Here is a 14,857-nt window from a genome sequence, read left to right as displayed (position 1 = left end):
TGGGAGTTTAGACAACTCTGCTTTGACCTCCAGAAGCTATAATGAACCTAGAGTAAAGTGTTACTACACTTTGCAAAGCCACTTGGAGCATACAAACACAGATCTCTACCCTACCATGTAAGGAGTCATTACACATTTGTAGTTCTCAGTTTCTATTGCTTTCTGCAGAGTGATGGTGAATATGGAGCACTCTGCTCTACCCCCATCAAAGCTAAGGAGAACACACCAAAGTCCTCTCTGAATTTATGCTCTGTTCCACTAGACTCGCAGTGAAGCATGTATACCCTCATGCAATACACTGAGTCAACTGTCCAACCATAGGCCCAGGAGGGCCAGCGCATGCTACAATTGCACTATGTATACCCACATTTCTGATTTTGAAATTGTGATAATCAACGCTCCTGGATCCACACTGGTTACCTGCGGTTATGTTCTCCTAATGTTTGAGAAACTCTGCAGAATTCTTCTCTACTCTGTCTCTCAGGAGTAACATTTATTTGGGCATATTCAAAGTGCTCCCTGTCAACCCTTGGCATCTTGTGGCACTCCTGAAATAACTGAGGACACCCCCGGCATATGTTTGGCTTATTTAGTGTATGGTGGCAATATATATATGCATATAATGCCAAGATCAAAATGTCAGTATTTGATAAAAATGACAAACGGCGGGTACATTCTAAAAAAAAAAATGAAATGGTGGTATTTCAGGACTAAACTGTTTATTTTCTTAAAAATTACAAGTTTTTGGCTCATTGAGTATTTTGATAAAAACTGATTAGCTTGTATTTAAAAATAAAATGTGAGTATTTTCATCATCCGTAATGACAAAGCCTTTATGGCATTATAACCCAGGCTATCTGAGATACAATCCATTAAGTTGAGGACCTACCTAAGTGGTAACACTCCTGTATGAGCCTCTAGTAACTGTCTAGTGGTGCTGTCTGTGCAACCTTTATGTTGTCCATCCGTCCTGACACGACTGAAAATATCCTTGGAAAGGGCAGGATGAAAAACATGAAGTGGCATACTTTAACGGCAGGATAACAGTGCAAGGTACAGGACAATACAGATGACCACTGGAAGAATTCCGTGGATTTTACAGAAGTGAGATGGTGACTGTCTGATGCTAGTTAGTACAAAGATGTATTATGAAGAGCCTGTCCTTTCCTGTGGGTAACAATGTATCCACATTGAACTACAATCGTACAAATGTGTTTTTGTCTGCACTTTTACCATTATTTCGAACTGGGCACACAATTTTCACAAATGCACATGCATCATTCACTGTTATCGAGGAACAGTATTCCTTGTCCCTGAGGGGGACTCCATATTAATTGTTCCCTTGGCCTCCTTCAGTAGTGCTATGAAATCCATGCCACTATTGCCAAGTTATTTGTGAACAATTATTGTAAAATGCAAAGTTTTAATAACATTTTCACATTTTTCTTGGGAGGATAACTCCACCAAAGCCCCCTAGAGGTGAGGACTGGTATGAACCTATCTGGAACGGTTCTTTCAGATTTTTATTGTTGCCCTGCCAGGATGGAGGGGAGGATTTGTCCCGGTGTCAGGCACAAAAAAATCGCCATATAAAGGTATGAAGTTAACAGGATTAACGATTTTATTAACTGAAAAGTGTCTCTTTAACCTTTGACCTTGGAAAAGGGTAAAGCTTAGCGTTCTGATAATCTGCATTCTACTTTTAACAGCACAACAGCAACGAGCCACTACCCAGCTTCCACCACAGAATGCTCATCGTTTCATTATGGTTCATTAGGTGGATAACTGTCAGGAAGCATTAGAGCCAGAGGCCTTGAGCGATAGGGCAGGAATGGTAATTCAAAAACAATATACTTTCTGGAGGAAATACAGCAGAGCAGTAAATCCAATTAGAAAAGCCCTATATACAGACAAAGTAAGTGAAGTCAATTGCATGGCTTGTTTTTGTTTTTTTTGAGAAATTTGAAAGCTGAAGAAAAACCTTTATAAATCAGCCACATTCCTCCTAACATCTCGTCGTTTTTGTGCTTTTAATAACTGTAGTCTTCTTCTGTAATAAATATCCGAAAAGGTACATATTTTTCCAGTGGCCTCCGACCTAATTATGTTTGTGTGGCAGAGGAGAGTAATTAATTCGTGTCTTTTAATCTGAGTGAAACTAAGCACTTTACAGTCTGTTAATTAGAACTAAGCAAATTGCGGAAATCATAGCAGGTCATGCCAGGCACAAGCAATCAACCTGCAGAGAGAAAATAACTGAATATGAAATTATTTAATTTAGAAAATCCATAGTGTAACTGTTTTAGTCTGCTATCTTGTGGATTTTCTCAATATGCTGAGCCAATGGAATGTATTTTAATATGTATAAACATTTAAATTCTGCTTTACACAGTTTACGTTTTGGAAAAATAGTGATCTTCGAAAGCCTGTCCGACCTTCAAAATACACCGCTATCTGCGATTACTGCTCAAAGCTACTCATTAGTGTGTCCTCCTCAGAGAAATGTCTGCATATTATAAATAACTCTTTCACAGCACTGAGAATCACAAAGGTCAATGTAAACACGAAAGGTTCAATATGATTTTAAACGATAAGGGTCCTTTTTGATAACATGTGCCAAAAGTAATCCCTCCCTGCCTCAAGGGGAGGAAAAAGGCAAATCTACCTTTCCCCACCCATAATACAATTTCCATTTGGTGCTGTGCAGGAAACTGACTCTCCTCAAATGAGGGGAGCCTGCAATATCTCTGTTCCTTCCTCAGTAAGGGGCCTATAAAGCTCTCCCCATATGAGTGGATAGCATCCACGCTTTTTTCGAAGTCTGTTTTGCACGAGGCACCACTCAGGTTTAAACCAGGTACAAGTGTGTCTTAATTTAGCCAATTTTTACTAATATAGCACTACAGAGCATTTTTTTCCTATTCACTGCTTGCATTATAAGCAGTGCCGACCGCCGCCATGGACGGCCGGAGGGGTGGCGGGGGGAGGGAAGATAATGAAGAAATAACAACACAAAACACTCACCTGCGCTCCCAGACGCTGCCTCGGTGCTCCCACCGCCTTTGTACTTCTCTGCTCCTCTCCTCACACAATCCAGAAGCTTCTCTCCTGTTGTTATACAGCATAACAGAAGTGCCGAGATTGGCCTGAGCGGGCTGAAATGCCGCTCAGGGGCGGAGTAAGAGCCTGTTCTTGGTCTTCACCCAGCTGTAAAATACAGCTTGGGTGGAGAGTTCTAAGTGCGCATGTCAGTTTTTTTGGCCTCAGATGGCTGGCCAAACTGACAGGCACACTGAGAGCATCAACAAGGGGGTTGCTGGCCTCGCCCTACAGTCTGCGGAAAAATATAATGATAATAAAGTACTTTTATTGTAATTTTATTTTTCTGCCTTTCAGCAGTGGGGCGATGCTCCTCCGCCATAGCGGAGGTGCAGCCCCTATTTAAAAGGAGACAGTCTGTATACACTTAGGACCCATCCCTATGCAAATGTGCCAGGCACAGTTCCACTGTGAGCTGAGCACTATGTTCCCAAGCAAGCTCACCACTTCTCTCTCCCAGAAGTAGTGCTATGGGCAGTGTCTGCTGCCATGCGGAAGGATTGGCTACTGCAGGGCGGTAGAATTCATGTATTTGTTTAATGTCAGAAGCACTGAGGGACAAGACACCACATGTTTATCATACATTATTTGAGGTAATATTTTCACTCATATATGTATTCCCAATGTGCGGAGGAAGACATAACCCACATTAAATTCACACTTTCACACTAATTAAGCAATTGGTCAAAAGATGAGGCTTATTTTGTAACGCAATATAATGTTAAGTTACTTTTGAGGATTGAGAACTCTGACTTTTTCCTGCCCTATTTTTTAGGATTGATAGCTTACTGTCAAGTGGTTACTCTAAACTGTTGAAGTAATGGAAGGAACAAACTGATTCCACGCACATGAATCTGTAGGAGACACAATCTGTGCTGCCCCCTCCAGACTAGTCTTGTTACAACGAAGGTTTTGATGAGAGACAACTGGTGAAATAGTACAGTAGGTAGAGCTTCAGTTGCAAAGCCATCCGTGTCAACTGCAAGTCATAGGATTTGGATTCTGGTGTGGCTGCATTAGTCAGCATTTTTCTGAAGTCCAAAACATGACCACCAATGTAGTTCATTCCTTTAAATTACAAAAATATTGTTTTATTGAAAACCATCTCAGATCATCTGCTGGACCTTACAGCAAAATCAAAGAAAAAGTATCAGTAAAAGGATTTGTTTCAGAGCAACTGCAGATAATCAGAACAATGAAACCAGACCCTTCAACAACATTCAGCTTTAGGACATATTGTTTACTGGTACTTTCCTACCATGCACTATCAATGCAGTTAACAATGTTTGCATATTTTACTGAATGAAATCTAAAAATTGTTTCCTTTCGTGAATGGGCTTTTATTTCTTATATTTTTGTATTTTTATTTATTGGCTGTTCGAGCAATAGCAGCAACCCCTTCCTGCTCCCCCCTCTTCAGCACCTTGAGACCATCAAGGGTGAATAGTGCGCTTTACAAATGCTATGATTGATTGATTGACTGATTTCAAAATACAGTCTCCTGTTTTGATCCTACCCTATACCGGGCCTGAGGTTTTGCTTAAGAAAGTAGTATATTTTTCAAATCAATCCTGAAATGTGATATACAATCTTCGCCTGTTTCTTTGTTAGGACAGTGCTTGAAATGGAACCACTGAAGTGCATCTTCTCGGTATCTTGGCTTCTGACAGGTGACAGCACTCCCCCATTAAATGGGTGGCACCAGTGACCAGAAGTGCACAAACTCTCCCTTTCACCGTAAAGAAGCCTGGGTACTGAGTACCTGACAGCACCTGCCCATTTAAAGCACCTACGGGGATGGAAGACTAGTTTGCCTACAGAACCGATCAGATCCTAGCTGTTCCTATAGCCTTGCAGTGAGTAGGCATGATGCCAGGGGCCACGAATCCACGGACGCTACTGCAAGGATGCCCGGCCCGCCTGCCACACTATCCCTGCAGTCAGAAAAGTACAATTATAGGAAATCATTGCTGCAAGAGTGACACAGCGACAGCAAAGCTGCGCTTTAAACCCTTTCCAGCGCAACACAAGGTAGAGCTCGGGTAGCATGGCGAGACAGGCCTCAATCATGGGGGTGCAGTTGTTTTTTTTTATGAACAGAAATCCGAAGACTTCATCTTTCGAAACAATGAGGGGGAACAAACAGCCAGTCTTCCATCACAGGTGGTGGGCCCAAACCCTCCAAATGATACTTTCGTTCATCTGAACTAATAACAGGTCTCCTGGTAAACAGAAATCTGATTTTACAGGCCACTGGAGCAGAGTGTATCTCTGGCGAGAAGAATAGATCTCAAACGCTGTGTTTTATTTCTTCATTAGCGCGCCGTCACGCTGGCCGAGTACTAAACGCAGGCTCGATGGGAACTGCAGGGCTAAAGGGAGCATAATGAACAAAGGAGGTGCCTTCTAATTATGGCCCCGGTGCCGCGGAATGGAGACTGTCACCTGGCTTAGGCAACTGGCAAGAACTGATGGGTACCTGAAAGAAGCACGGTGTGGTTTGTAGTACCACCAGCCTTCCCTTTGACAGCATGGCTCAGCGAGTTGAACGCTCGCTGCTGCGGCATGTCATCATTAGCAGATGATCAGAGTGACCCAGCCTGTCATTTTCAAAGGTCAGTAAACTAAGCACGATTACATTAGGTATTAGTAACAGCTGATGTTTACAGCATTTAGAAACCTCGGAAGTGAATTAAGACAAGTCACAATAAAACAAAGTTTAAAAAAAATATTTTTTAGATTCGCTGACAACTTCCGAGCTTCCTTAGACATTAGTATATATTTCACCTACTCTAAATAGTTCCAGTTCATGCGGTTTATTGACTGACAATCCACAATTATATACACAAACGGAGCTACAGTTCTGCTGTGACTTCACTCGTGATGTGCAGGGACCTGGTAAGGAGATCAAGGTGCCTTGGCTTGCTCTGGTCAACACTCAGCCTGGCACATCCTGCTGAAAAAACACTGGTGATGGACAAAGACAAGGCTTGGGCACACAGCGGGAGGGGGACAGGCCTCCGTCCCCAGCAGTATGTTTGTGTGAGAGAGAGGAGGGGGGTAAACAGGCAAATCAAACGGTAAATGAGGAAAAGCAATCTCTAGGCCACCCCATGTTTGAAGACTCAAGACAAGCAAGAGTAATCCCATGTGAGAATACCCTGTGACAATCAAAGCTGGCCTCAGGGACAATGGAACGGAATCCTAACACCCATTCTATGAAGACAACTTCACAAGGATGGCCCTGATTTTTAGAAAGCTGCTTTAGCATCCAGCACTAACAGACAAAAATGACAAACCAGAGATTTTAAACTACAAATAAAGGCAGAGCCTAGCACAGTATGCAACTCTAGGAAATCATCATTTCCACAAACATCACCAACTATAACGACCCTTTGCCGATGAACCTGGCTGAGCGATTCATAAAGTGGTAAACCCTCTGCCACCAGACTTCACACGGAGAAGACACGTCTTACTTCAGCATAATCTTCCCTGGGGTTAATGATTTCAACACTTAATTATTTTGTTGTCATTTCTGTAGGAAACCTGGTGGAAGGGGATAAAAACCAGGCTTGGCTTAAGGGCGAAAAAAGAATAACTTCCCATGTCTTAGTGTTCACAATGAGTTTAGAATTAATTAATGGATTCCCCATGAATATTCCTAAATGTCACATTTTCACACTTGTAGTCTCTGCATTTTTTTAACCAATCTTTTTGAAGCGTTTTCGATGTTGTTCTTTGTAAGAACAGATTCTGGTCAACACACAATAAATGTGAGCTGGATACTGCCCTCAAACTTGGACAGCAAAGGCCTCCTTCTCAGCGCTGTAACTTCTTCAGATATGGCCAAGTGTGAACTACAATTTTCATCAGAACGCCAGCCAAAATGAACGCATGGCAATTAACATGAGGCTAAAGTGCTGAAGCTAACCCTACATGAATTATATAACAACCTGTAATACTAGCAAGGGCTTCAAAGAAGCAGCGTTTCCGGATATTTTACATCCAAAATGGTGCCAAAATGCTTAAAAAGAGGAAAAAGTAACAGTGCTCTGACACGTTAAAGAACAGTGCATAAGAGAGGCTTAGAGGTGTACCCCTGCTTCCAATTGGTGGCAAAAATACAATTTTGATGTACTTGAAATACCAAGTACAACATACACTGTTTTAATAATAAGATGTATTTTGTTTGCATAAACATGTTCGAATTTGGAATGAGAATTACTATTTTTACTCCAACAGAAATCTATTTACGACCAACTTCCATAAAAAGGGACTAGAATGTTCCCTCTTCGGAATCGCATCCAGAGCCCTGAGTCTGACAGTAAGCTTTGAGGAAGACCCCCGTGGTCTCACTTTTACGGTTCTCTGCTGTCACACTGATGACTTTGAATGGAAGCTGTTTTACACATAACTGGAAATGATCTCCAAGTCCGTGTTCAGACCTGTGACAAGCCAAATAAAAAGCAGGGGACACTGCACACAGAAGGAAACACCCCTCATTAAGGTTTGGTTCTGTGAAAAGAGTTGCTAGTGCAACACAGTCTGGCTTTCGGGGTTAGAACGCAGGTTCATTTCTTGCAGTTACTATAAAAGCCAACTTACGAGTGCAAGGCATGGAGGCCGGGTCGTTTTCGGCTCTGAAATAGCCGCGGTCACAGGTGCAGGACTTGGAGCCTTCGCGGAGGGAGAAGCTGTGCGGAGGGCATTTGGCACAGATGGTGTCTGCTGAGTGGGCCTTGTAGTATCCGATTTTACAGGCTGGAAAGACAAGAGGAATGGAAGGCGTTATTTACACAGCACACAACATTAAAAGCAGACCACGACATATCAACTACAGCAAGAGGTGAGACAACTAAAATGTTATCAATCAGTGTCCTTTTAATAATGAGGGAGAAATGGGCCTACTACAAACAAATCGCAAGTGTCTTTGTTCCGCTTCAAGAGCTTTAGACACTCAGTTGAACAAATTCATAGCTTTGTGTGCAGGGAGGGACATGTGTACACTGATTCTGGGTCTGAGTAATAGATGCAAACCTCAGAACAAGATGGCGTCTGCTGATATAGGTTTCCCTCCTATAGCAGCCGGTATACAACATGGAAAATGAATTTCTGTTTCGGAGCAGAGCCTAAGGTGAAATGTAAGCTGAACATGCTTCCCAAGAAAACAATATGTCAAGAAAACAGCAAGCCTTCCACCTGAAGACGGACCGCACCAAGCTGAATCGCCTGACATTCAATCTTTGACCAGAAAATCGATATTGATTTTTTGTCGGTGTCCATAAGGCCCACCGCGAGCAAACGTTGATGAACGTTTTAGAGAGTGCAAGAGAAGCACTGCTCAATGAAACAGAAAATTGCCTTTGTTGTGCCATGACACAATGTGTGAAAACCACATTTGGCAAGGATAGAAAATATATCATGCAGGGCTTGGCAACTTTTTAGGATAACATGCAAATACTGAGGACGGCAAGAAAGGGTCTCCATAGCAATCGAAACACGTAATTTATAACTTTTACAGGGCTGAAAATTATGATCTGGTGTAGTTCCCGTCTCATGAATTGAGAAGCCAAATTGTCATCTGGTGTGTCAGCTGCCATTCAACAGATGGTGTGGCAATACTGGTGCACCCTGAGCATGCTATCAAAGAAAATTCGTTTGGTCAGTTGATATCTTCTTGCTCATTGGTTTCAGTATCTCGCTGATCCTTTGGACAGCTTTAGAACCGTTGTTTTGTTGACAATTCCCTTTTTATAAGCAAGTCTCATCCTGGCACTTCTATGCCTTACGGACCATGTTTGGTGATTCACCAAAGTACCTGAGGTTGAGGAAGTACAAGCATCTCCCTTCAGAATCCCAGACACATCACAGGATGGACCCCCTAGTCCCAGTTTTAGTTTCGCAATAGCTCCAAATTTGCTATTAAGGGGTGTGGAGGAAGGGAAAGACATTATAAAATTACATTCAGCAAACATGGCTCATTGAACCATGCCCACTTTATGATCCTGATGGTGACTTCAAACCCCCTGAGGCAGGGATAGCAAGGAAAGTGCCAAAGGATAGTCTACCCCCTAACAGACGTTCATGTTCCTAACCTTGTCTTATGATCCAGACAGGCAGGCCTCTAGCAACTGAAGTCTGTTTCTAAAAGCAGCAGTCTGCCTAAAATACCCTTGGCACACATGTACCAATGTAATATTACTGTATTACAGCCAACATAACATGCAGTCTACCCATCTCTCCTTTATATAACTGGATGGTACATGAGAGAAGAGGGCAACTGGGATTACAGAATCTTCATCTCACCTCCCTACCACCTTCCTGCAGGGTGGATGGTAAACAGGCGCTACAAAACCCTACTGCAGGACTTCGGCTGCTACACTCATCTTCTTCTGCAGCAGAAATGTGTCTCCAGTGATTGAGTGATTCCCTGCTGGAAGCCAGGATGCTCCACTGTGAGAACATGTGGCTTGCAGGACACTCTTCACAGCCTCTATCCATTACCAGAAGCATGGGTAGCCAGGCCTCAGATGGGCGTGCACTAACCACATGCTCAGCAAACAGATCAGATGACAGAGGAAGAAGAGCCGTCAACACAGCAGGAACAATTCTGAGTTTAAGTGTCCACGATAAAACAGCTGGTGAACCAGGCAATTAATCAGGAGCAGAAGGCGGTTTCTGATGTCAAGCTATGAAACATGTCTAGCCTGTTTTCTACATGCTACCCTCTCAGAAAAAGACAAAGCGGTGTTGATCAGATTGGACAGTAACCGCCTCATTTGTCTAGTGTGTCTTACAAAAGCATACACTGAAACATAAGAAGTATGAGGCATCTTTAGATCACAACTTTCAGCTTCTTCTGTCAAATGCAGTTTGTCAATCCCGCTGTTCTACCACCTTATACCGCTATATCATGCTCGAAATATTGACCTACAGGAATACTGCATTCACTACATCAACTACCGCTATATCGTCATGGTACCTTGCGGTTGAGTTAAAGCTAGTAAATATATACTTACCTTGAGGCATAGTGGCATGCGATGCAGGGGCTGCATTCTTTTTGTGGGTCAATATTTCTAACACAGTATAGTGACACACAACCGTAAAAAAAAATGCACCTTCTATTGTTTGTTTTGCTGCCCAAGTATTGAAGACCTTTCAGCACAGCTCGTGCTTTCCTAAACTCTGATATCACTTTGCATATTCCTCATGCCAAGATCCTACCATCTTCCTGCAATGCTCTACCCTTAGCAGAACACCAGCTCACAGTCAAAGGGCGACTCGGTGTCAACACCCTCTTTTTAACTTTCAGCTGATTGATCAGAGGCTGGCTATTCCCAATATTATTATAAAGCGGAATATTATTCTAAGGTGTCATCCAACCATGCTATATCTCGCTCCTCCCCCTTCTTCTGAGCCCCCCTCCTTTGTATGGTTATTTCAAACATACGCTCTCCCTCCACAGTGGGCTTCTTCCCGAATTCACGCACCCAACATGTGGTTTGCCACAGACATGGCCACCGTGACTGAACACAAACCCACAACCGGGATCACATACATGGGCTGTACAGCCAACACCGCAGAGCTCTGTGGTGGAGAAGATCTTACACCAGCTATTAACTGTATTGGAAAAGCAGATATTGTCGTAAATCCAACATACATGTGATAACAATGAAAATGCATTAAAGGCATGAGTGTTGAAATGTGTGCAAACTGCATTTTCGCCTATTTAACACGTATTCCAATTAGGTGATGAACACACTCTGTGCTCACTCCTGTTTTCAGAGCAATTGCCACCTAATGAGCCTAACTGCCTATGCAAAACATGAGCAAAATCTATCTCTGTACGCCATTCCCCATTTTTTTGCAAACACTCCTGATAAGCATTGCAAATGTTATTCGTGCCATTGTCTTTTTGCACGTTATTACATAAAGTTCTAAATGACTAAATGGCCTGTGCAGGCACAAGCAGGCCTGAAGGAAATGTATATGCAGTACAGTATTTTCACTGCATTATATACTTCAGGAAACATGAAGTGGCATCTATGCAGTGCTTAATTTGTAAATAAAGAGGTGCCGGTGCCCAAAGCCCTCCTCTTAAACATGCAGCTGCTGCAATTAAATGTGTGAACACGGAATACTGAGGCGCAGTAATCCTCAAGCCACCTCGGGCCTCTTCAATCCATATAAAGCTACTGCCTGCCCCTTCAGCTCACTCCTGCAACTTTCTACTTTCTCCCTTTGTGACGCTTTTTAGTTTTTCCCGTCCTCCGTCTTCCCCATATGTGTCTTTTGCTCGCAGCATATGCCTGAGGCAGAAGGCTAAGCCCCGGCCCTCAAAAATAAGTGCCGGTGCTCAGCACCGGAAAACACAAGCACAAATTAAGCACTGCATCTATGTATAGCACAAACATATAGACATTACACAATGTACAAGTTTGTAAACATGTTCTATAAACTATAACTTGTTAACAATCAGTTCTGACCAGTAGAATGCCTCTCACCTTGCAAGACCTGTACAGTTCGCACAAGAAGCTCCGCTCTCACTTTCCTTGACTGTACAGATAAACCTTGCACTGAACACGTTTTAACTAATATTTACGCATAGCATGTGAATCCAGAATAGATTCACGCAGCAAAACACACAATTAGATTAGATTCAGTTTCAGGGGCAGCTCCTTCAAAATAGCAGAGGAACGTCACCCCCCCCACTGCTCAGAGTTAAGCAGCAACAAATAAAATGATAATAAAATAATTTGATTACTGTTTTATTTGTCACTGTCTGACTAAGCTGATGGAGTATAGAGTGGGGCTAAGTCATGGAAGGGAGGGGGAGTGGTGGGCACTGTGAGGTGTGCAATTGGGTTTTTCCAGCCGTTTTAGGACAGCCAAACCAACATGCGCACTTACATTTCTCCACCCAGCTGTGTTTCACAGCTGGGTGGAGAAATGGCACAGGCTCCCTTGTGCCTGAGCGAGTGTCAGACCAGCCAGCTGAGACCAACTCCAGCGATTCTCTCATGCTTGGTATAGCATGAGAGCAGCGTCTCTATTAGGAGCCTGTGCTTGTGCCCCAGTGACTGCCAAGAGGATGAGGAGCACCAAGGTGGCTGGGACCAGAGCGGCAGGAGAGATTTATTGTATTACCTTTTAAACAACCCCCCCCCAGACAGTACCCCCACCACTACCATTAATTGGTGGCAGCCACCACTGTTTAGCTTGCACGGTGGTGCCGGCTTCACATGCAGAAGGCTTGGGGGTTTTGATTAAAATCAGACACCGAAGCACAGCAGAAAAGACACACTCGGGTCAAGCCCAGAATTCCCCACACTAAACCCAATAAGTCCTCAACACAAATACTACAGCTTTCGCTGCAGGTCGAAACTCTTTTCAACTACAGTGAACAAACGCAGCTTGTGTAAAATGGGCAACACTCAAGCAGGCCTGTCAAAAATCAGGAGAATGGTGCCCTGCATCTGCGTCGCAGAATTCAAAGAAAAGCTTTGCAAACTCTTTATGTTCCGGAGTTTGAAATATGCTTTGTTTTATGAAAATACAAAAACTGCCTGTCTTCAAAAGAAAGGGAAAAAAGTAACTATACAAGCATCTTCAAAGGTTAGGTGTCCGAGGCAGCAAGTTTTAAATCAGAAACGCATGTAAAGTGGAAGAATTTGCTAAAAAGAATAAGGGTTCATCTGGAACTGATGCAGTTCAAATTAATAGAAAATTTGTATCAAAGAGGGCTGAAACGTGTTTGTCAGTTTATACGTCCTTATTGTTTCCTAAAGAGGAACACATGAGGGGATTACAACAGATAGCTTGGAAGCGCTTTGATTTTGCACATTCATCTTACTCCGGCTACCTAGTCTACAGTGCTTGATCTCTGATCAAAGGCTCGTGTCCTAGACAGCAGTGTCTGATCACGGCCCCACATCTAGCACCCAAAAGAGCAATGTCTGATCCGAGCCAAACTTTGTGTCATCCAATGAGCAGTGGCTGAGTGGATTCGGAGTTCTTTTAACCAACAGAGCAATGTGTGTCTGCGCCATCTCATAACTCACCGCAGGTATGTTCGTCATGGAATCTTCAAGCACTAATGTCTTCCCCATCGTCTCCTGCTGTGCACAAATGCCACTGAGTCCTTAGGGTTGCGTGTTGGTTTGATGGCAACAAATCCATTGTCTGCGGACCTTGACTTCGAGCCATGTGACATTAATGCTAAAAACAGACACAAACTGTTTGCAAGATCTGCCACCATCTGGTGAGAACAGGGCACAGGTAAAAAAAAAGGGAGGAGGTAAGGGTTTAGTCTGCCTCTGTGTCACTCCACACCTTGTCATGAAGAGGCTGAAACTCGGCTCCTCTGATCGTCCTCTAATAAGCACATCTTTCAGCCAGCTGCTTCTTGATTCTGGTGGACCTCCGCTATGCACCCTAGTGGCCCTCGTAAACATACTCCTGCCGAGCATGCAACTAACAAGGTGATGGAAGGACTGCTTGAACTCTTCTCAGCCACTAGCCACATTCAAACCCATCGTTTCTCACTCACTTTGTCTCTCCAGACAGAGACACCCATATGCAAAGCAGCCTTGGTCCTGTCAAAGTACGAGCAGCCCAGCCAGAACCTCTAGGCCAAGTCCTTTCCAGGGAGAAGCATAAGGGACCCAGACAAGGCTGGGCCTCCTAAGGCCTGGTCAGCGAGGGACAGCTTGAGTCCGGTGCTGCAGTGTGTACTGGACCCACGTCTCACTTTATCTGTCGACTATGTAACGGATACTAATTCTGCTCTGTAAATATTCACACACAACATTCCCCCTCGAACCTTCGGGAGTTTTGTAAGCACATGATCACAGTTACTGTCAAATTTTGTAACTGAGACCTGTATTATCCCGCTCTGTGCTCACTTTTCTTACTTGACATATGTTAGAGTTGACCAGAAACTCGGACATAAAACTTTTAACTCCAGTAACAAGAATTAACAAAAAATATAGCTCACACACTTTTGGCTTGAAAATCTGAAGGTCAGGGCGTGTGAATGCTTCATGCATACGAAATGTAGGCAGTGGAGATCCAAGCTGAGATGGCCCTCCAGATAAAATGAACACGAAGAGATCTGTAGACCGGGGTGTGAATCTTCAACAGAATTATCACGAAGGAATTTTGTTGCCCCCCTCCCTCTCCCCTCCGATGGGGCAACCATGTCTTTGCAGCATACTTAAAGCAATCCTCCTTTCTCCTTTTCTGGTGGGGATTTGTTGGAGGGATGCCATTTGAATGGTACTCCTGCGCCGCTTTAGAAAGATGCCATTGTCAGAAGATTAGTTCACATGTGCAATATACTCTTTGAATCGGGTTTCTTAAGCTTTGCTTTAATTAGTTCTTTTTTTAAGTGCCCAGCCATCTTTTCAGCCCGCTTGGATCACGCACACACGCGGGTGTTTCGTTATTCAACTGGTCGAACAAAAAGTGCGTGTTCGCAAAAACGTTGTTTCAGGTTGATGGTTTATTTTTCGGACAGGAAGGAGTTCTTGTTCCATGACTCCACTGCGTTCTTCACATTGCTTCGACATTGTTAACGTTTCTCTCTGTTCCACAGAGTGGACATGTTGCTGCTGGTGTGAATTCACTTTACACCAAGAATTTGGATGCAGAAATGGTTCACCCTGACAACTTTTTATAGTTTTTGCATTTTGATTATTCCTTTAATTATCTAAGTGGGTGGACAGTGCATTGTAATTGTCAGTAGCTTTGAGATACC

The 14,857-nt window shown here is 43.4% G+C and overlaps 1 protein-coding gene across 1 annotated transcript in view; it reads right to left on the bottom strand.

The window, feature by feature from the left end:
* The window catches only part of EPHA4 (EPH receptor A4), a 138,967-nt gene that overhangs the window by 76,199 nt on the left and 47,911 nt on the right, over window positions 1-14,857 (bottom strand). Inside the window, exon 4 of the mRNA XM_069213877.1 lies at window positions 7,705-7,860. Within this exon, the coding sequence (XP_069069978.1) occupies window positions 7,705-7,860 (156 nt within the window). The remainder of the gene's footprint in view (window positions 1-7,704; window positions 7,861-14,857) is intronic.

This window comes from Pleurodeles waltl, chromosome 11 (assembly GCF_031143425.1).
Source record: "Pleurodeles waltl isolate 20211129_DDA chromosome 11, aPleWal1.hap1.20221129, whole genome shotgun sequence".
NCBI lineage: Eukaryota > Metazoa > Chordata > Amphibia > Caudata > Salamandridae > Pleurodeles > Pleurodeles waltl.
This window is presented reverse-complemented; position numbering and strand designations above follow the sequence as displayed.